This window comes from Gigantopelta aegis, chromosome 11, assembly GCF_016097555.1.
Source record: "Gigantopelta aegis isolate Gae_Host chromosome 11, Gae_host_genome, whole genome shotgun sequence".
Lineage (NCBI taxonomy): Eukaryota > Metazoa > Mollusca > Gastropoda > Neomphalida > Peltospiridae > Gigantopelta > Gigantopelta aegis.
In genome coordinates this window covers 22,011,492-22,035,639 of record NC_054709.1, presented here as the reverse complement: position 1 = coordinate 22,035,639, position 24,148 = coordinate 22,011,492, and the positions used below count along the sequence as shown (strand labels likewise).

The 24,148-nt window shown below is 36.5% G+C and overlaps 1 protein-coding gene across 2 annotated transcripts in view; it reads right to left on the bottom strand.

The window, feature by feature from the left end:
• Positions 1-11,302: 11,302 nt before the first annotated feature.
• LOC121385338 (disks large-associated protein 4-like) overlaps positions 11,303-24,148 on the bottom strand; it is a 172,140-nt gene continuing 159,294 nt past the window's right edge. For both annotated transcript variants that reach the window (XM_041515980.1, XM_041515981.1), the window contains 5 exons: positions 23,752-23,843; positions 17,616-17,762; positions 17,200-17,281; positions 14,346-16,200; positions 11,303-14,276 (listed from right to left, as the gene is read on the bottom strand). In XM_041515980.1, the coding sequence (XP_041371914.1) occupies positions 16,007-16,200; positions 17,200-17,281; positions 17,616-17,762; positions 23,752-23,843 (515 nt within the window). In that variant the 3' untranslated portion in view covers positions 11,303-14,276; positions 14,346-16,006. The remainder of the gene's footprint in view (positions 14,277-14,345; positions 16,201-17,199; positions 17,282-17,615; positions 17,763-23,751; positions 23,844-24,148) is intronic.

Genomic DNA, 24,148 nt, shown 5'->3' with positions numbered 1-24,148 from the left:
TAGTGGGGTGGGGCAAGTGTAAGGGAGCACCAGCAGCCCAACTGAAATTGGTAGGGGGGGGGGGACAAGTGTAAGGGAGCACCAGCAGCCCAACTGAAATTGGTAGTGGGGTGGGGCAAGTGTAAGGGAGCACCAGCAGCCCAACTGAAATTGGTAGTGGGGTGGGGCAAGTGTAAGGGAGCACCAGCAGCCCAACTGAAATTGGTAGTGGGTGTGGGCAAGTGTAAGGGAGCACCAGCAGCCCAACTGAAATTGGTAGTGGGGTGGGGCAAGTGTAAGGGAGCACCAGCAGCCCAACTGAAATTGGTAGGGGGGGGGCAAGTGTAAGGGAGCACCAGCAGCCCAACTGAAATTGGTGGGGGGGGGGGCAAGTGTAAGGGAGCACCAGCAGCCCAACTGAAATTGGTAGTGGGGTGGGGCAAGTGTAAGGGAGCACCAGCAGCCCAACTGAAATTGGTAGTGGGGTGGGGCAAGTGTAAGGGAGCACCAGCAGCCCAACTGAAATTGGTAGTGGGTGGGGGCAAGTGTAAGGGAGCACCAGCAGCCCAACTGAGATCGGTGTGGGGGGTGGGGGCAAGTGTAAGGGAGCACCAGCAGCCCAACTGAAATTGGTAGTGGGTGGGGGCAAGTGTAAGGGAGCACCAGCAGCCCAACTGAAATTGGTAGTGGGTGGGGACAAGTGTAAGGGAGCACCAGCAGCCCAACTGAGATCGGTAGGGGGGGTGGGGGCAAGTGTAAGGGAGCACCAGCAGCCCAACTGAGATCGGTAGGGGGGGTGGGGACAAGTGTAAGGGAGCACCAGCAGCCCAACTGAGATCGGTGTGGGGGGTGGGGGCAAGTGTAAGGGAGCACCAGCAGCCCAACTGAAATTGGTAGGGGTGGGGGTGGGGACAAGTGTAAGGGAGCACCAGCAGCCCAACTGAAATTGGTAGTGGGTGCTATTGAATTTTAAACATCCTGTAGGATAATCAAAATGGAAAGTAGTGCGCAATTTCTTGAAGGATTTTTGGTGCATTTTTTAATGGTTCTTCAAAAGAAAAAGAAAAGAAAAAAAAAGGACGAAAAGAAAAAAGGAAAAAAGGGGAGCTACATGTTAATTTGAACTGAACTAAGTTGGGTGAGAGTAGCTCATAAAAAGGGGAGATACATGTTAATTTGAACTGAACTAAGTTGGATGAGAGTAGCTCATAAAAAGGGGAGCTACATGTTAATTTGAACTGAACTAAGTTGGCTGAATTTTTGGACACAATAAAGGAGTGTATGTTTATTAAAATGTCATCTACAGACGGCTTGCTTCTAATGAAGCAGAAGTCAGACACACTAAATTGTTTGATAATTTGCTAACATACTGTGGTTATTTTCACATTTGGTCAGTATAGAGAAAAAGAAGAAACCCACTCCTTCCAATAAAGCATCACTTTTCCAGACAGGACAGTACATACCATGGACTTTACTACAACCCACTGCACCTCAGACAGATGTTATATTGACTGAAGCAAATAACAAACTGCCCTCTCTATAGTAATGCTGACTAATATGTGTGCTGACTTTCATGAAAATATTTATATAAACTTGTAGACAAACATCGCCCCCAAACCCCCCCCCCCCACACACACACGTACATACAATCACTAAAAACTTTCATACAAAACCAAACAAAGAAAAACACCCAACCCAACCCCAAAACAAAACAACAACAACATAACAACAACAACAACAATAATAATGTTAATAATAATAATAATAATAAACCTCAACAATTTGTGGTATGTTTTTTAATCAATTATTTAAAAAAAATTACTGCTTTTTGTTGTTAATAAATAAATAAATAAATATATAAATAAATAAATAAAATGGATGAATGGATGAATGGATGGATGGATGGAAGAATGAATGAATAAATGGATGAATGAATGAATGGATGGATCAATGAATAAATGGATGAATGAATGAATGGATGAATGAATAGATGGATGAATAGATGGATGAATAGATGGATGGATGGATGGATGGATGGATGGATGGAATGAATGAATGAATGAATGAATGAATGAATGAATGAATGAATGAATGAATGAATGAATAAATAAATAAATAAATAAATAAATAAATAAATAAATAAATGAATGAATGAATGAATGAATGAATGAATGTCAGTTGTGTTCAATATTATTTAGTTCAAGAACTACACACATGTACATTTGAGTGCTCGCTTGAGGTGCTTGCGTCACAGGATCAAACCCCCTCAGTGGATCCATTCAACTGATTGGGTTTTTTCTTGTTCAAACCAGTGCACCACAACTGGTCAAAGGCCGTGGTATGTGCTGTCCTGTCTGTGGTAATGCGCATATAAAAGATCCCTAGCTACTAATGAAAAAATGTAGCGGGTTTTCACTGATGACCACGTGTCAGAATTACCAAATGTTTGACATCCAATAGCCGATGATTACTTAATCAATGTGCACTAGTGGTGTCATTAAACAAAACAAAATTGTTTTACATGTACATGTACAATTGTTGTCAACACATAATTCATGCATTGTCCAAATTTATCCTCTATCCATGATAAGCAGTTACAAACAACATGGGTTTTATTACGGCCTTCAGAACTAACCAATCACAGACCTTCTATACTACACAACCAAGCCTTCAGGACTAACCAATCACAGACCTTCTATACTACACAACCAAGCCTTCAGAACTAACCAATCACAGACCTTCTATACTAGACAACCAAGCCTTCAGAACTAACCAATCATAGACCTTCTATACTACACAACCAAGCCTTCAGAACTAACCAATCATAGACCTTCTATACTAGACAACCAAGCCTTCAGAACTAACCAGTCATAGACCTTCTATACTAGACAATCAAGCACTAAAATTCAGAAGAAAACAAACAGAATTTCCAATATTTGCATGCACTTCAGAACTAACCAATCATAGAACTTCCACACTACTCCCATACTAGACAATCAAGCACTCCAGAAGAAACCAATCAGAATTCCCAATATTTGCATGTACTTCAGAACTAAGCAGTGAGCTCCCAATATATATAAAGGTACTACAAGACTAAGCAATTTAAAGTTCTGAATGTCACTATGCAATGTCTTCTTGGTTCCTGTGTACATGTGGAGAACTGAGTAAGCAAATCAAAGTTAAATATTTTATTGACAAGTGACGGCAGAGACAGCGTATACACGCGAGTGGCGACATTGTCTTCGCCATTAGAGTTTACGCAAACCATCACACTGACCAGAACAGATATACACTGACCAGAACATTCAAACAAGTGAATCAGTAGGCTTATTGGCCAGTATGGCCACACACATAGATATACACTGACCAGAACATTTGGCCATGGACATAGATATACAATGAATGTCAAAAAAAACTATACTCTTTTTAAAATGCCATGTTTTCTAAAATACTTGGGACACATTTCTACAAATTTTATATATGTGGTGCTAACACATAATTTGAATAAGATCACATAACAAAAGTTGCAATCAGTCAGACATTTCACGGTCCGGGCCGGGAAACTGGTTTTGCTCAAAAACCATGTGAATGATTAAATTGAGATATGCATATGGCTACTTCATACTGAATCAAGTGCTGAATGGCAGCCATTGAAAAAACTTCAAAAACATACTGGACATTAAAAAGTGTTAAAAGGTTAGACTCAAAAAATGAGATTGAAAGCAAACTGATTAGGAATGTCATATCAGGGCATACACAGTTTTTAGGAGGATGAGACATACCCAACAACCACACACCCTGCCTACATTGCAAATAGTGGTACGTTAACAACAAAACTTAGCAGCAAATTTGGTTGAGCGTTTATGTTAATTCCATATGGCAACATTTAGCAGTGGTATCTTGAGGTGACGGTGGACAAACACATCATTAAAGACACTGAAGTATGTGTTAAACCGAGTTACAACTCTCTACATATGCAATGTTAATTACCTCCAGTTTCCCACTCGCAATTTCGACTTGTGAAATCCGTTACATGCAATGTTAATTACCTCGTTTCCCACTTGCAATTTCGGACTTGTGAAATGTTACATGCAATGTTAATTACCTCGTTTCCCACTCGCAATTTCGACTTGTGAAATCTGTTACATGCAATGTTAATTACCTCCAGTTTCCCACTCGCAATTTCGACTTGTGAAATGTTACATGCAATGTTAATTACCTCGTTTCCCACTCGCAATTTGGACTTGTGAAATGTTACATGCAATGTTAATTACCTCGTTTCCCACTCGCAATTTCGACTTGTGAAATCTGTTACATGCAATGTTAATTACCTCCAGTTTCCCACTCGCAATTTCGACTTGTGAAATGTTACATGCAATGTTAATTACCTCGTTTCCCACTCGCAATTTCGACTTGTGAAATGTTACATGCAATGTTAATTACCTCGTTTCCCACTCGCAATTTCGACTTGTGAAATCTGTTACATGCAATGTTAATTACCTCCAGTTTCCCACTCGCAATTTCGACTTGTGAAATGTTACATGCAATGTTAATTACCTTGTTTCCCACTCGCAATTTCGACTTGTGAAATGTTACATGCAATGTTAATTACCTTGTTTCCCACTCGCAATTTCGACTTGTGAAATCTGTTACAAATTTACATTTGTTTTATTTTTATGCCCCACCTCCCCACCTCCCCACCCCTAGGATGAGTAACTGTTGATTTTATTTTAAAATGTAATGAAATTTTGTGAAGTACTTTGCAAAAGAAATCTGGTTTAATATCATCAATGTTTTAATTTTTATTCTATTACAAGAATGAATGTGAAAAATATTAAGTGTATAATTTCTTTTGGCATTCAGTATAAATAATTAAAATAATAAATAACAAAATTGAGAATATGGTATAAATCAGACGAGAGGCTTGTGTATGTAGTTTAATTTTATGTAGATGAAATTAGCGGGTGAACCCTAACTCAGGCATGCATTTAAAGCTAAGTATACCAGAAATACCGCTCGATATCGGTATCAGTATTGTGTCAGTACCGAATACCGTACTGATACTAAGGTAAATCACCTTCAAAATACTGATACCGATACCGAGCTTCAAATATGAATACCGCCCAGCTCTAGTGTTCAAAGTACAAAATTGATAGTGATCAAAAGGCAATTGCCACTCCAAATACATGACACACTTTCTAATAATCGCGTTCATTAGCTACTTTTGCTTTACATCTTTATTACACTACCATTGAAATTTATACCCATGGAAAACAGTTAAGGTGCATAATTAAAATCTCAGTAATGTTTATTTTTGAATAAATCAAAACCTTTTGTTTTCCACACATGTATTATTTATCTGTTAAAATTACAGTGGTCCATGCAGTCCTATTATTGGTTAACATTCTACACACCTGGAAATGAATTAAGCCCAACCTGAATTATATTTGCAGCCACTATGTAGTGGTCCATGCTGACTTGGTTTAACCCAGATATTGACTTTTTACACACTCTGTATCTACTGTGTATTTACCGAGATGGTGATTCCAGCTCCAGTATTAATTACCACACATTAAAAAAATTAAAAATGTTAGTTTTGTTTAAAGACACCACTAGAACACATTGATTTATTAATCATTGGCTATTGGATGTCAAACATTTGGTAATTTTTGACATATAGTCTTAGAGAGAAAACCTGCTACATTTTTCATTAGTAGCAAGGTATCTTTTAGATGCACCATCCCATAGACAGGATAGCACATACCACAGCCTTTGATACACCAGTCGTGGTGCACTGGCTGGAATGAGAAATAGCCCACTGACGGGGATCGATCCTAGACAGACCATGCATCGAGCGAGCGCTATACAACTGGGCTATGTTCTGTCCTACCCCTGCTACATTTTCATGTATATTTACGGTTTCTGGGGTTTCCCCTAGAATACATATCATGACAACCTTACTTGCTGTCAGTCTTTGCCAATAACTCCTCTATACATGCAACATTAATTTCAGTGTTTTGCATCCATGAAATGGTTGCAGTTACTTGCGATACAACAAAGGCCATGGTATGTGCTATACTGTCTATGGGATGGTGCATATAAAAGATCCCTTGCTGTTAATCAAAAAAGAGTAGCCCACGAAGTGGCGACAGCTGATTTCCTCCCTCAATATCTGTGTGGTCCTTAACCATATAACTGTAAATAAAATGTGTTGAGTGCGTCATTAAATAAAACATTTCCTTCTAATACACACCTGGAAATCAATTAAGCCCCACCTGAATTATATTGCAGCCACTAAGTAGTCGTCCAAGCAGACTTGGTTTTTACATATTATGTATCTACTGTGTATTTACCGTGATGGTGTGAATACATTACTTATGAGAAACACATCAGTGTGATTCCAGCTACATAGTTAATTACCACACATTTTCAAGCATATTTACGGTTTCTGGGTTTCCCTAGAATACATATAATAACAATCTTACTGTCAATCTTTGTCAATATCTCCTCTATACATACAGCATTAATGTCAGTGTTTCTGGGTTTCCCTAGAATACATGTAATAACAATCTTACTGTCAATCTTTGTCAATATCTCCTCTATACATACAGCATTAATGTCAGTGTTTCTGGGTTTCCCTAGAATACATGTAATAACAATCTTACTGTCAATCTTTGTCAATATCTCCTCTATACATACAGCATTAATGTCAGTGTTTCTGGGTTTCCCTAGAATACATGTAATAACAATCTTACTGTCAGTCTTTGTCAATATCTCCTCTATACATACAGCATTAATGTCAGTGTTTCTGGGTTTCCCTAGAATACATGTAATAACAATCTTACTGTCAATCTTTGTCAATATCTCCTCTATACATACAGCATTAATGTCAGTGTTTCTGGGTTTCCCTAGAATACATGTAATAACAATCTTACTGTCAATCTTTGTCAATATCTCCTCTATACATACAGCATTAATGTCAGTGTTTCTGGGTTTCCCTAGAATACATGTAATAACAATCTTACTGTCAATCTTTGTCAATATCTCCTCTATACATACAGCATTAATGTCAGTGTTTCTGGGTTTCCCTAGAATACATGTAATAACAATCTTACTGTCAATCTTTGTCAATATCTCCTCTATACATACAGCATTAATGTCAGTGTTTCTGGGTTTCCCTAGAATACATGTAATAACAATCTTACTGTCAATCTTTGTCAATATCTCCTCTATACATACAGCATTAATGTCAGTGTTTCTGGGTTTCCCTAGAATACATGTAATAACAATCTTACTGTCAGTCTTTGTCAATATCTCCTCTATACATACAGCATTAATGTCAGTGTTTCTGGGTTTCCCTAGAATACATGTAATAACAATCTTACTGTCAATCTTTGTCAATATCTCCTCTATACATACAGCATTAATGTCAGTGTTTCTGGGTTTCCCTAGAATACATGTAATAACAATCTTACTGTCAATCTTTGTCAATATCTCCTCTATACATACAGCATTAATGTCAGTGTTTCTGGGTTTCCCTAGAATACATGTAATAACAATCTTACTGTCAGTCTTTGTCAATATCTCCTCTATACATACAGCATTAATGTCAGTGTTTCTGGGTTTCCCTAGAATACATATAATAACAATCTTACTGTCAGTCTTTGTCAATATCTCCTCTATACATACAGCATTAATGTCAGTGTTTTGCATCCATGAAATGGACAGTTACTTGCAAATTGTAAATCACATGGTGAAAACAAGGTGGTGATTAATTAATTTCCACGTGTATATAATTGTGAAAAATAATAAAGTAGCAAAAATATGACAAATATAACAATCAGCCCGTCTCTTTTCTTTTTATTTTACTTTCTGCTAATGTTTGTAATTGTCTTTTCTTCCATTGATTCTACTACTTGCCCTTTTCCATCTTTGCTGATACAGCATTTTATGTCGAATTAAAAAGCTCAGACATTCATTACCAAAAAAACCTTTTATTTCGTTTAACGACACCACTAGAGAATCATCGGCTATTGGATGTCAACCATTTGGTAATTTTGATATAGTCTTAGAGAGGAAACCAGCAACACTTTTCCATTAGTAGCAAGAGATCTTTTATATGCACCATCTCACAGACAGATAATTAGTTACCAGTTATTATAAAATTTATGTCCCGAGTGAAATAATTTTCACTTGTCACAAGCTCCACAACTGGTGTAACAAAGGCTGTGGTATGTACTATCCTGTCTATGGGATGGTGCATATAAAAGATCCCTTGCTTCTAATTGAAAAGAGTAGCCCATGAAGTGGTAACAGCGGGTTTCCTCTCTCAATATATGTGTGGTCTTTAACCATATGCCTGATGCCGTATAACCGTAAATAAAATGTATTGAGTGCATTGTTAAATAAAACATTTCCTTCCTACCTTCCTAGCACACGAGCCCAGCAGAGCCACATATTCTGTGCCAGTAATAGAAACACAACAACAAAAACACACCTTTAGTAATTTATTTATTGAACAAAGGCAATCTGTATACCTCAGTGCTGATTTGGCAATGCATCTGACACGTTTCAAACTAGACAGAACCTTAGAAGACACTTACTGGTTGTTTACAACTTCAGTGAGGAAGACTTGAAGGAAACAAGAGAAGAGAAGAGAAGAGAAGAGAAGCAATAAGGAAGACAGAAGTGATGGAAAGCTTTGGAAAACTAGAAATAGGAAGACTAAATATAGTTACATTTTCAGATTAAAAGAGGCCATCATAAGTGTACTGCAGTGTAATGTGTTTCCGACTAACAGAGCTGTTTTGATGATTAAACTTACACAGTCAATACATTTGTTGTTTGTTTTAGTAATCAGAGTCTGTATATCCAATGTGTTTCTGGTCAAACTACATGTAATGTTTGTAATTATTTGGAAATAAAATCCACATCTGGCTGCTATGAACATTAAGACAAGAAATACATTGTATATACAGACACTGATATTAAACACAATATATATTTAATATGTAATTACAGCTGTTACAAAAATGTTGGGAACATTTACAAAAAAGCAAGCTGAGGATATAGTCTCCTTAATGTTTTGTTTTCTAGAATCAGTGTTTTAGTCTCCTTAATGTTTTGTTTTCTAGAATCAATGTTTTAGTCTCATTAATACGTTTTGTTTTCTAGAATCAATGTTTTAGTCTCATTAATACGTTTTGTTTTCTAGAATCAATGTTTCAGTCTCCTTAATACGTTTTGTTTTCTAGAATCAATGTTTCAGTCTCCTTAATACGTTTTGTTTTGTTTTCTAGAATCAATGTTTTAGTCTCCTTAATATGTTTTGTTTTCTAGAATCAATGTTTCAGTCTCCTTAATATGTTTTGTTTTCTAGAATCAATGTTTCAGTCTCCTTAATACGTTTTGTTTTCTAGAATCAATTTTTCCTTGCTCTCTGTAAGGTTTTACCCAGACTTTATTTATCAAGGCACTAACATGGATCAAAATCATGCAATGCCTAAAATTGTAACCCAAGAGGAGTAGCTCGAAACTATAAAAATAATCATAACAACGTCTCTAAACGAGGAGACAAAACACAAAACGTGAACTTCAAACGGACCAAGACACATAGTGTTACTTGTTGGCCCTAAAGTCAGCCTACAATGTCAGTTAGCACAAGTATACATGTAGTAACTTAATAATTAAACAATTTTGCAAATTAAACCAATTTTATGGGCCTCATGGATGAAAAATGATGTTCAATTTAGATGTGTTTCACTCTAAAACGTGGACACAATTTTACATATGGCTAAACGGCTGTGATTATGAAAATGAAAAAACTATGCACAGCTCTTTAAAGAAGTTACATATGGCCAATACATTTTTGAACGTTACATCATGTTGAATATACATGTATATTACATTCTGATGATATACATATTTAAATATATATTACATTCTGATGGTATACATATTTAAATGTATATTACATTCTGATGGTATACATATTTAAATGTATATTACATTCTGATGGTATACATATTTAAATGTATATTACATTCTGATGGTATACATATTTAAATGTATATTACATTCTGATGATATACATATTTAAATATATATTACATTCTGATGGTATACATATTTAAATATATATTACATACAGCTGTTACATGAACATGAATTTATTTCACTATTTATTAAACTGAGAAGTTAGTACTTTATTTGAATATTTATTATTATTACATCCAGAAGAAATATATTTAACTATTTATTATACTAAAAAGCATTTATTTGAATATTTATTATCACATCCAGAAGAGCTTCGTTTTGGTAGTATGTCATAGAAAGAAAACTTTAAAGGTGCAGACCCTAGTTTCAGCCTGGGAATTTAATAACTTTTTTTAAGCTAATCTACAAACCTGCAACTCATCTGCATAATGTTTGAAGATAGAGCATTTAAAGTGTGTGATGTGTAAATGAGGAAATACTGTCTACAAATAACAAGAGCTTGTATCAATAACCATTACTTCTCAGATGAAAGTGCGTTTTTAGAATGATTAAAAATGCATTTCGGGGTATTACAAAAACCTGGATACCAGAACCACTTCAGGAGTACAAAAATGAATATTCTAAATAATAAAATGTATGTACTTCTAATTTAAATTATCACAAACGGCTTTAATAGTGAATAATATGTTGCAGTGTTTAAAAACTAGGGTCTGTCACTTTAATATCCTTATTTTGTCATTGCAAACAGAAGCAGAAGACATGCATTGCACATTACGTGTCTGCACATTACATGTGTCTGCACGTTACGTGTGTCTGCACGTTACGTGTGTCCGCACGTTACGTGTGTCTGCACATTACGTGTATCTGCACGTTGAGCACACTGGGAAACTGACTGCTCTAAGACCACAACAGTCAAAGTAAATGTTTCTGAACCACGTGTCTGGGGAACGGACCCCAGACAATCAGTAATGTAGTCAGGCTGGAGGCAGAAAGATGGGAGGGAGGATGAGGGTGTGTGTGTGACGGTGTGTGTGTGTGTGTGTGTGTGTGTGTGTGTGTGTGTTTGTGTGTGTGTGTGTTTGTATGTGTGTGTGTGTGTGCGTCTGTGAGTGTAAGTCATTGTGTGTGTGTCATTGTGTGTGTGTCAGTGTGAGCGTGAGTGTGTGTGTGTGTGTGTGTGTGTAAAGTGGTTTTTACACATCCCTGTGTATTCTACGTGTGTGACATACCAGTCATGGGGTACTAGTCGGAACAGGAGAAAAATAGTCCACCAAGGGTGACTGATCCCAACCAATCTAAACTGCACATTTCAAAACGGATTACGAAATCAAGGAGAGAAACATTTATTTTGATTGTGTATATGGCCTGAAAACATTGCTATGGTAACAAACATCCACTATATCTAGGCATTAACCGACTCTCACCATTGCCTACAATGAGCAGCATCTGCATCTATGTACAGTACATAGAGTGTAACATGAAACAGCATTTCCAAAATAAATTAACATGCAGAATTATAACATTGTTCCCAAACATTATCGGTAAATACAATTACAAACGAAATAACATAGAGGTGTTAAGAGTCCGTTTCCAGTTACGCATTAGTAGAGATATTTATCATTCACTGAGTAAATAGAGAATAACTAGTTAATGATGTCGGAAATCTGCGTTATCCTGTCACGGTAAGAATGGGAAATTTCTCATTCGGCCTGAACAGGATAAAGCAGATATCTGACGTCAGTAACTAGTTATTATCTTCATCCTGCAAACCATAAAAATTAAGGGAAAAAGCTATTATTTCTGTTATTTCAGCCACATTGTATGATGACTTAGCTAGAGGTCAAATCAGCGACTCTGTAATGTAGCTATGTGTGTGACGTCACATGAGTGATGTCAAAAGTCATATCCTGCTAGTAGCTAGTAGCTTGCTTTATCCGTTATCATATTCTGTCAATAGAAACGGTGGTTGCAGGATAGAATAGTCTAACAGTCAGACATAGCAGGTGCCCCCTCACAGACAAATATAGAAACGGTGGTTGCAGGATAGAATAGTCTAACAGTCAGACATAGCAGGTGCCCCCTTACAGACAAATATGAAAAGGTGCCCTGTTTATAGTGCTTTTTTATCTGGATAAATTGATGTATTATTTATTTACTGTCACTCTTCCCAAATTAGTTTTGGCTAGGTATGCTGTGTTAACTAAAAGTTCAAGTTAATTTCTTAGCATTTTGGTCTGATAAAATCCCATATCTTTAATATTTAAAATGCTGATAAGACACAATGTGAAATTTTCTATACATTTTAATAAAAAATGTAGATAATTAAAAACAAAATTCTACAGTAGAAAAAACAAATTCATGAGATATTATTGACTAGAAAAATATCAACCGAACAACATGAATGTCAAATAACACTATATTTATATGTAATTAAAAAAAATTATCACTTCGCTGGGTTTTGTAAAATCTATTATTAATTCTTACAGACCGATCTTTATGTCACTAACAGTTAATTATTTTCATTATTTATAAAAAAAACAATATTTTGCAATTTTGTTTTTTTTCAACATGGCTAAGATTTAAAATTCAGATCTCGGTTAAACAATACATTTTTTTTTTATGAAGCAAAACATATTTTAGCTAACTTAGGTTAGGTATAGTTAGGTATAGTTCATCCAAATATCAAGGCATTATAACGAATGTGGACAAACTGGATGAAATTTGTCAATGCTGTATATACCGGTACCACATATATTTTACTTAGTAAAACATGTACAAGGCGGACAAAAAAAATGCCTTACTCTTAAGGCGAAGTCACACAATGCGAGTGGCTTGTACGAGACAGCCATGAGAATAGCTGATTGTGACAAGACAACATTATGATTTTATTGGTTGCTATGCGATTGCGATAGGCACGTTCGAGACACTCATATTGTGTGGTGTCGCAAATGGTAAGACAACATTTGATAAAAGACAGATTCAGTTTCTGACCTTGGTATGGAATAGACTATATACACAACACTCAGGAGTAATGTACAAAGCACCGTGAGTATGTTCTGCCACCGTGGCACAACGTCAGTCATCATGACATGTCAGCCACCATGGCACGATATCAGCCACCATGGCACGACCTCAGCCACCATGGCACGCCGTCAGTCACCATGACATGACATCAGTCATTATCATCACCATCATAAATAATGCAAATACATTCACAATATATGTTTGCGTTGAATACCAAAATACATTTCTTTACATAAATATAAGGCAGTCTGCTCAGTAGAGGTTAAAATTAACGGGATAATTCCATAACGTTTATAAGTTACACAGTACAAGGACCGCTATAGATGTCAATAAAAATACTTGGATAATTGTGAGGTTAAACAAGCTGAAATGGCCGATAGAGTAGAGGTTTATACACTGTTACTCAGTTGTAACATTTGAATTAATATATATATTTTTCTACTATATATTTTGGTGTGCTGTTAAACTTTAACCTATTGTGCTATTAGACAAGGCTAAGAAACATTGGTCCTAAGTTTGCTTGAGTGGCCAATGAAATAGTAAAAACTACCTGTTAAATCAAGGCAAATCCTTGCAAATTAAAATGTCCTAAAATTACTGAGCATCAATTTATATTTTAAAATGACAACAAGCCATTTCAGTGATTTCAGTAACAAAGGAAGTTTCTTACTTCAGTAACAAAGGAAGTTTCTTACTTCAGTAACAAAGGAAGTTTCTTACTTCAGTGACAAAAAACCCAAACATTTTTGGGTACTATAAAAATAAAATTAAAAAACCATGAAAGAAAGAAAGAAAAAAGAGAGAAAAGAAAAACAGAAGAAGAAAAAAGGAGAGCATGCACTTTCAGTGACAAAAAGAAACTGAAAATTCACTTTTTGATGACAAAATAACGTTTAATTTTTTTCAAAAGGTAAAATTTGGGGGGATAATTAAAGGAACATTAAATCTTGTGGTGCCAACCCCCCAAAAACTTAATGATACTTAATAAAGAGGAATTCTGCAGAATTAAATACCTTGCCTACCATAAACATTTCCACTGCAACTATAAACCAAGTTTTACTGACCTAGGACTGACAGTAGTTTGTGAAAAATCTAATGTTAAAACTTTAACTCACCTAGGACTTAAGTATAGTTTGTGAAAAATAATCTAAGGTTAAACTTTAACTCACCTAGGACTTAAGTATAGTTTGTGAAAAATAATCTAAGGTTAAACTTTAACTCACCTAGGACTTAAGTATAGTTTGTGAAAAATAATCTAAGGTTAAACTTTAACTCACCTAGGACTTAAGTATAGTTTGTGAAAAATAATCTAATGTTAACTCACCTAGGGTTAAACTTTAACTCACCTAGGACTTAAGTATAGTTTGTGAAAAATAATCTGTTAAAATTTAACTCACCTAGGACTTAAGTATAGGGCCATTCTTAAAATATTTTTGTTTGTCCAGTTCTGACCTGTAATTGGGTAGGTAGGTAGGTTTTTTTTTTTTTTTTTTTTTTAAATGTTTGTTTGACAGATATATGACAATAGTACTAAAAAAAAAAAGAAAAAAAAAAAGAAGCTTCCCCAAGACATCAAAAAAGATTTTGACACAGGCCGATTTTTGTGGGTTGGTCGGTCGGGTTAGGACAAACAAACTTAATTTTTATTTTTGCCTAGTTTGTGAAAAATAATTTAATGTTAAACTTTAATGCACAAACTGACAAACTGCCACCATGACACTGCCACCATGACACTGTCACAACGACCATCAATATTTATGTCTCCCCGTTTTACTTTGTAAGAGGTGAGATACACAGGATTGGATTAGGATAACTTATCAACAAAGGAACAGACTGTATAGTCACTCGTTACATTTTAAAACATATATTCACATGTACCAAACAAGAAATCTTAAAAACACAACTGTCATTACTTCCTTTGTCAAACAGGCAGATTAAGTATGTAATAACTAGTGATCATGGAAACATAGTTCAGTTATGTATGTACAATAACTCTTTAAAGTCAAATTATCATAAAAATAAATAAATAAAAACTTGTAGTTTGCCACCATGTAATATAACGACCAAGTCTAGCACAAACTGAAAGCACAGTATCTAACATGGCAAACAAACGTTAAAAAGCAAAAACAAATTCACAAGACTCCACTCAATTCTCCAAATGCAGTTATCTCCCTTGGTCCTGTAAGGTAAAGTGGAGTGCAAACTCCAAGACTACTGGAAGTTTTGCTCCAGAGACATTTGATCGAAAGGCACGAAAACAGGAAACAAGAAGATTGTTGCCAGGATAGTGTTTTTTGAGTTTGCATTTCTCAAGTTTATGATTGCACATTTTGTATTTGAAGTCCTCATTCATCTTTGCATGTGGTTCATCAATTAAAACAGAGCACCATTCGGATAAGTCGGTATCACCGACAATAAAAAATCACAGATATCGGACAAAAAAAAGAAGAAGACAAAAATGCATTCAAAATACAGTGAAACTTTTCTACATCAGATCCTGGACAAACCAGAATCCTGTGAAAACCAGTCATACTTCATGGTCCCTGATGATCTAAATTCTAAAATGCTACTGTTTAAAAACTGGATCCTTCCTAAATCTGACAAATATTACGTCCCTGGCGTGATCCACTGTCGACAGGTTTCACTGTATAAGCAATAATAATTTGTTTTAAAAAGTTACCAATAAGATAACAAAAGTTATCCAATATCTTAAAAAAAAAAAAAAAAACACCCCAAAAAGAAAGATAAAAAAGCCCATCCACAATGCAAAAGACCGAGGACACTACTTCCCCGTACTGAAATCTTGCCCATTCAGTGAAGGTGGGAACAAGAGTAAAATGAGAGGAATGACTAAATACATCAACTCAAATATTGTGGATGCCACATGGTCTGTTTGATAAATAAATCAGCAAAAACAAAAAGCATAAATTGTTCAACATTGCAATTTGTAATCTCAAAATGTTCCCATTTCCCATTTGTTTCATCAGCAGTTTGTTGTTGTAGTTTGTTAGTTCTTCCCGTTCTCCGGCAAGTAAATCTCCACCTCCTTGTTCTCTTTCTTCTGTTTCATGGCCGCACGCTTGTCGGCCAAAATCTTCTTGCGTGCGTCGTCTCGGGCTTTAGCAGCTTGTTTGGCTTTTTGAGTGCGCTCGGGGGAAGAATCGGGCGTGTCTTTGGCTTTCAAACCTTTACGTTTTGATCCTACAACAACAAAGTCCCTTTATGATTTATGACTTGACATTCAGTGAGTAACATCGAGTGGGCTCTTTAATACAGGCAACAGTTCAGCCTCATTAGATGAAGAAAGGAAAGGAATGTTTGTTTAATGACACCTCAGCACATTTTAAACTACGGCTATTTGGTGTCTAACATATGGGTATTTCAACACCAAGTCTATATAGTGGGAGAGGAAAGGAAAGGAATGTTTGTGTAATGACAACTCAGCACACTTAAAGCACATTTTAAACTACAGCTATTAGTGGTGTATAACACCTCAGCACATTTTAAACGGTTATTTGGTGTCTAACATATATGGGTATTTCAACACCAAGTCTATATAGTGAGAGAGGAAAGGAAAGGAATTTTGTTTAATGACACCTCAGCACATTTTAAACTACGGCTATTTGGTGTCTAACATATGGCTATTTCAACACTTGGTCTATATAGTGACAGAAAGGAAAGGAATGTTTGTGTAACAACACCTCAGAGAGAAACTACAGATTTGGTGAGAGAGTAGAGAGAGGACAGAGAGAGAGAGAGAGAGAGAGAGAGAGAGAGAGAGAGAGAGAGAGAGAGAGAGAGAGAGAGAGAGAGAGAGAGAGAGAGAGAGAGACAGAGACAGAGAGAGACAGAGACAGAGAGAGAGACAGACAGACAGAGACAGAGAAGAAATCAAGAAGAAGAAACAGCAAATGGTATGCACTTTCCCATGGCCTTTGATGTACCAGTTTGGGGGGCACTGGTTGGAATGGGAGGAAAACCCTAAGTGAAAGGAATATTTCTTTAATGGCGACTCAGCAAATTTTAAAATACACAATTCACATTTCATTTTAACTTTTGGACAAATCTACAAAAAAGTACCTTGTTTATTATTTTGAAATTACATTTTTTAGATGTAACTTTGCATATGATTGTGAATGAATTTCCGAATGATATTTTGGTACAAGTTGATTTTTCCATGATAAAACCTCTCCGACTCACCTGGTGTGTGGCACGGGGTGCTACTCTGAGACAGACTTCCTGATTTTGGACTAGAACTTGTTGAACTTCGCCGAGAAGTTACCTACCAAAAAAACAAAAAACAAACTACAATTAAAAAACATATATAGCACATCTCTTTTAACAGTCAAAGTACTTGGTGAGTTATAATGATAATCAATCATCAAAACAAAATTTGTTTTATAGAAGAAGCAACTGTAAAACTAACTACTCCCTCCTTTTGTTTTACCATGGCAACTCAATTTCTTAAAGTTAAACCCAATGTGTCTTACAGAAGATAACATTGATGTTCTCACCTGCTGTGGTACCTCCCTCCCTCCCTCCATTCTGCCTCATCAGCTCAATTTCTTAAAGTTAAACCCAATGTGTCTTATAGAAGATAACATTGATGTTCTTACCTGCTGTGGTACCTCCCTCCATCCATTCTGCCTCATCAGCTCTATTTCTGCGAATGAGTCCTCGACACTATCCACCTGAATCTTGACCATATCCCAGAATCCTTGGAGGTCTTCCCATTTCGTTTCCTTCTCATTCACGTCAGGATGCTGTTGAGAAACAATTTAGTTTTTGTTAAAGAATATAAGTCTAGTGAATTTTTAACAAAAATGTCATTGATTACAATTATATCTATATAAAAAGAAACTAAAAAAACACCACAATTATAGTGGTGATTAGACAAATTGTTTCTGCATTAAGCAGTAATGGTTTGAGTTTAAATTTGGATTTTTATTGTTTGTCGACTTGATGGTGCTGTGGTTAGTACATCATCAAGGTTGAAACTGGAAGGTATTAGGTTCACATCCCAGTATCGGCTTCCACCCACAGCCAGCACACAGTTCAAGTAACAAGTGTAAACAAGAAAAATGGCCTTTCGTGGTAACAGCAAGCACTGAAAATCACCGCATAGTAATAAAGACACTGTTTTTATGTACAACAAGATCATTATTATATAAGGTGATATTTAATCAATGTGACAAGTAAATGAACAATATAAATAATATATATGTATCTTCTATTATATATGTTATTAATTATATAAGGTGATATTTAATCAATGTGACAAGTAAATGAACAATATAAATAATATATATGTATCTTCTATTATATATGTTATTAATTATATAAGGTGATATTTAATCAATGTGACAAGTAAATGAACAATATCAATAATATATATGTATCTTCTATTATATATGTTATTAATTATATTCACATTTTCAGCTACAGTTAGTCGGTATCTAAACAGATTAGATTATTATACGAGCTTGTGTGTCGGACTGATTTTATGAAATGAGTGTCGGGATTCCTGTTTTACCTAAACTATAGAGCGAGTGTAAGAATTTCATTATTATCCAGCTTTATTGTCACTGTTTTTGTGACTAACGGTGGCTGTCTTAAAATGTTTGAACCACAGGTAGGAGACGATTAAATGACGTATTTCACATGTAAGACTGGGAAAGCAATGTCATTGTAATGTTGTCGCTTACCAAAATTACATGATTACACTTGTTGTTTCATGTGTGCTATATATGGTTTTTATTAACTTGATTATGTTGAAGCATGTGGATTATAACATGGTTATTTCAACTCCACATGGATTATAACATGGTTATTTCAACTCCACGTAGATAATAACATGGTTATTTCAACTCCACATGGATTATAACATGGTTATTTCAACTCCACGTAGATAATAACATGGTTATTTCAACTCCATGTGGATAACACATGGTTATTTCAACTCCATGTGGATAGTAACATGATTATTTCAACTCCATGTGGATTATAACATGATTATTTCAACTCCATGTAGATAATAACATGGTTATTTCAAATCCACGTAGATAATAACATGGTTATTTCAACTCCATGTGGATAATAACATATGGTTATTTGAACTCCACGTAGATAATAACATGGTTATTTCAACTCCATGTAGATAACAACATGGTTATTTCAACTCCATGTAGATAATAACATGGTTATTTTAACTCCATGTAGATAATAACATGGTTATTTCAACTCCACATGGATTATAACATGGTTATTTCAACTCCACGTAGATAATAACATGGTTATTTCAACTCCATGTAGATAATAACATGGTTATTTCAACTCCATGTATATAATAACATGGTTATTTCAACTCCACATGGATTATAACATGGTTATTTCAACTCCACGTAGATAATAACATGGTTATTTCAACTCCATATGGATAATAACATATGGTTATTTGAACTCCATGTGGATAACACATGGTTATTTCAACTCCATGTGGATAGTAACATGTGGTTATTTCAACTCCATGTCGATAATAACATGGTTATTTAAACTCCACATGGATAATAACATATGGTTATTACAACTCCATGTAGACAACAACATGGTTATTACAACTCCATGTGGATAATAACATGTGGTTATTTCAACTCCATGTCGATAATAACATGGTTATTTAAACTCCACATGGATAATAACATATGGTTATTACAACTCCATGTAGACAACAACATGGTTATTACAACTCCATGTAGATAATAACATATGATTATTTCAACTCCATGTAGATAATAACATATAGTTATTACAACTCCATGTAGATAATAACATATGGTTATTACACTCCATGTAGATAATAACATATGGTTATTACAACTCCATGTAGATAATAACATATGGTTATTAAACTCCATGTAGATAATAACATATGGTTATTACAACTCCATGTAGATAATAACATATGGTTATTACAACTCCATGTAGATAATAACATATGGTTATTACAACTCCATGTAGACAACAACATGGTTATTACAAATTCATGTGGGTAATAACATATGGTTATTTCAACTCCATGTAGATAATAACATATGGTTATTACAACTCCATGTAGATAATAACATATGGTTATTACAACTCCATGTAGATAATAACATATGGTTATTACAACTCCATGTAGATAATAACATATGGTTATTACAACTCCATGTAGACAACAACATGGTTATTACAAATTCATGTGGGTAATAACATATGGTTATTACAACTCCATGTAGATAATAACATATGGTTATTACAACTCCATGTAGATAATAACATATGGTTATTACAAATTCATGTGGGTAATAACATATGGTTATTACAAATTCATGTGGGTAATAACATATGGTTATTACAAATTCATGTGGGTAATAACATATGGTTATTACAAATTCATGTGGGTAATAACATATGGTTATTACAACTCCATGTGGTTATTTCAACTCTTGATCTACAGTGAGAAAGCCAACTCCCTGCCTCCACATACTATGTAGGTTACTCCTACCAAACAGCGTTCAGAGATCTTTAACATGTATCAGTCATTCAAGATGGGACAGATGACAACCCGACAATAAAGGAGCACATGATGACAAAACAAACCCACTGACTCTCTGAAATCATCCTCGGTGATGTCGTGGTTAAAGCCATCGGACATAAGGCTGGTAGGTACTGGGTTGGCAGCCCAGTATTGGCTCCCACCCAAAGCGAGTTTTAACGACTCAATGAGTAGGTGTAAGACCACTACAACCTCTTTCTCTCACTAACCACTAACAACTAACCCACTGTCCTGGACAGACAGCCCAGATAGCTGAGGCGTACGTGTGCCAAGGACATCATTCTTGAACCTTAATTGGATATAAGCACGAAAATAAGTTGAAATAAAATGAAATGAAACAGACCCAGTGACTCTCTGAAACGGCACTCTTCTTGTAACACTCTAAATGAGCTACTTTTAACCTTCCAATTGTAGTTATTTTCAGAAGGCTGAAATCGTACACCACAACTTTTCAAGTCAGCTTTACAGGAGCTTTCCTACAGGAATGTTTGTTTTTTACTTTCTTCCTTTTTTTTCTTTCTTCCTTTTTTTTTCTGTACACCTAACAGGAACACCAACATTGGTGTAAGCTGCATCTATACGCTGTCACTCACTGGACCTAACTAAGACATCTCGTTCAGTGTCAAAAGTAAAACAATATAATATAAATAAGGTAACTTTCAGTGAGTTTAGAAAGAGTGAGTTACACACTGGTAAAACAGAATGTAGTTCAATGGTAGAAGGAAGGAAGGAAATGTTTTATTTAACGACACACTCAAAACAATTTATTTACAGTTATATGGCGTCAGACATATATGGTTAAGGACCACACAGATATTAAGAGGAAACCCGCTGTCACCACTTCATGGGCAGAACCAAGGTATGTGCGGTCCTGTTTGTGGGAAAGTACATAAAAAGAATTATGGTATGTGCTGTCTTGTTTGTAGGGAAGTAAATAACAGAGCCGCTCACATCTGCTGATTAAACAAAACATTCCTTTCTTCTTCTTTGTTACATGCATGACATTGCAACTCAACAGCTGATTAACTCGGTGTCATTCTCAAACATCACACACGAGAACTAACGAGCTACAAACTGACCCGTGACAGCTATCGAGGTACACACTGACCCATGACAGCTATCGAGGTACACACTGACCCGTGACAGCTATCGAGGTACACACTGACCCGTGACAGCTATCGAGGTACAAACTGACCCGTGACAGCTATCGAGGTACAAACTGACCCGTGACAGCTATCGAGGTACAAACTGACCCGTGACAGCTATCGAGGTACAAACTGACCCGTGACAGCTATCGAGGTGCACACTGACCTGTGACAGCTATCGAGGTACAAACTGACCCGTGACAGCTATCGAGGTGCACACTGACTCGTGACAGCTATCGAGGTGCACACTGACCCGTGACAGCTATCGAGGTGCAAACTGACCCGTGACAGCTATCGAGGTGCAAACTGACCCGTGACAGCTATCGAGGTGCACACTGACCCGTGACAGCTATCGAGGTACAAACTGACCCGTGACAGCTATCGAGGTGCACACTGACTCGTGACAGCTATCGAGGTGCACACTGACCCGTGACAGCTATCGAGGTGCAAACTGACCCGTGACAGCTATCGAGGTGCAAACTGACCCGTGACAGCTATCGAGGTACAAACTGACCCGTGACAGCTATCGAGGTGCACACTGACTCGTGACAGCTATCGAGGTGCACACTGACCCGTGACAGCTATCGAGGTACAAACTGACCCGTGACAGCTATCGAGGTACAAACTGACCCGTGACAGCTATCGTGGTACAAACTGACCCGTGACAGCTATCGAGGTACACACTGACCCGTGACAGCTATCGAGGTACAAACTGACCCGTGACAGCTATCGAGGTACACACTGACCCGTGACAGCTATCGAGGTACAAACTGACCCGTGACAGCTATCGAGGTACAAACTGACCCGTGACAGCTATCGAGGTACACACTGACCCGTGACAGCTATCGAGGTACAAACTGACCCGTGACAGCTATCGAGGTACAAACTGACCCGTGACAGCTATCGAGGTACAAACTGACCCGTGACAGCTATCGAGGTACAAACTGACCCGTGACAGCTATCGGTGGAGGTTAATGATGGCACGATGCACCCGCCCCAACCTGTATGTCTGGAGTAACAGTCCAGTGAGTGTGTCACATCACTGTAGACCTACTTTATATGCAGAGGGGCGAGATATAGCCCAGTGATAAAGCCCTAGCTTGATGCGCAGTCAGTGTGGGATCTATTCCTGTTGGCAGACCCACTGGGATATTTCTTGTTCCATCCAAAACAACTGGGTTTTTTTATATGCAGAGAAACCAAGTGAAAACTAATTTTATCCTCCTAAAAGTCTGACAACTCCAGTATGAATGTTAAGTCTACTAACACCTGAGAACATTACCGTGACATCTGGTCTACAGTGAGGGCAGAAACCCGCTGTAGCCTCATAGGCTACTCCTACAGCGTGACAACAAGGCTTCTTTTATTGTTTGTTTTGTTTTAATGACACCACTAGAGCACATTGATTTATTAATCATCGGCTATTGGATGTCAAACATTTGGTAATTCTGACTTGTAGTCATCAGTTTAAAGTTTGTTTTGTTTAACAACACCACTAGAGCACATTGATTTATTAATTATCAGCTATTGGATGTCAAACATTTGGTAATTTTGACATATACATGTAGTTAAACAAAACCTGCTACATTTTTCCATTAGTAGCAAGGGATCTTTTATATGAACCATCACACAGACAGGATAGCACATACCGTGACCTTTGATATACCAGTCGTGGTGCACTGGCTGGAGTGAGAAATAGCCCAAATGGGCCCACCGATGGGGATCGATCTCAAAGCGACCGCGCATCAAGCGAGAGCTGTACCACTGGGCTATCTCGCACCCAATTCTTTTATATGCACTAACACGGCTTGTGGCTCTCTGGATAAGATTAAATGTAATAACCCTGTTGTAGGCAACTCATAACGTGTTTGATATTCTGTCAAAACGACTTGTTCTCATCCAGCATCTGTAGAGACTGGCTAAACAACTCACCATGTGTTGGTGGCACAGTTCTCGGAATTAACAACTCACCATGTGTTGGTGGCACAGTTCTCGGAATTAACAACTCACCATGTGTTGGTGGCACAGTTCTCGGAATTGCTCAAACTTCTTTTTTATTAGCAGGTTGGCTTTCCCAATGGCTGATCGCATCCTACCACAGGCTGAAAATAGCAATAAATAACAACAGGCTGAAAATAGCAATAAATAATAACATTAATACAGGTTTCGCACACCTTTTTCAAAACTAATTTCTATACTTTTTCCTTAACTTTTTCAAAATACATTACACCATTTTCCACTGTCTTTGTGCTTCCATGCTTTGGAAAACACACACTTTCATATTTGCATGAAAACAATATCCCACAAATCGAAAACCGCTTATTTTAAGATATATGATCAACTTCCAAATGCACACTGCGCAAGTGTATAAAATCGGAAATTCCCAATTACATGTAGCTTCCAAATT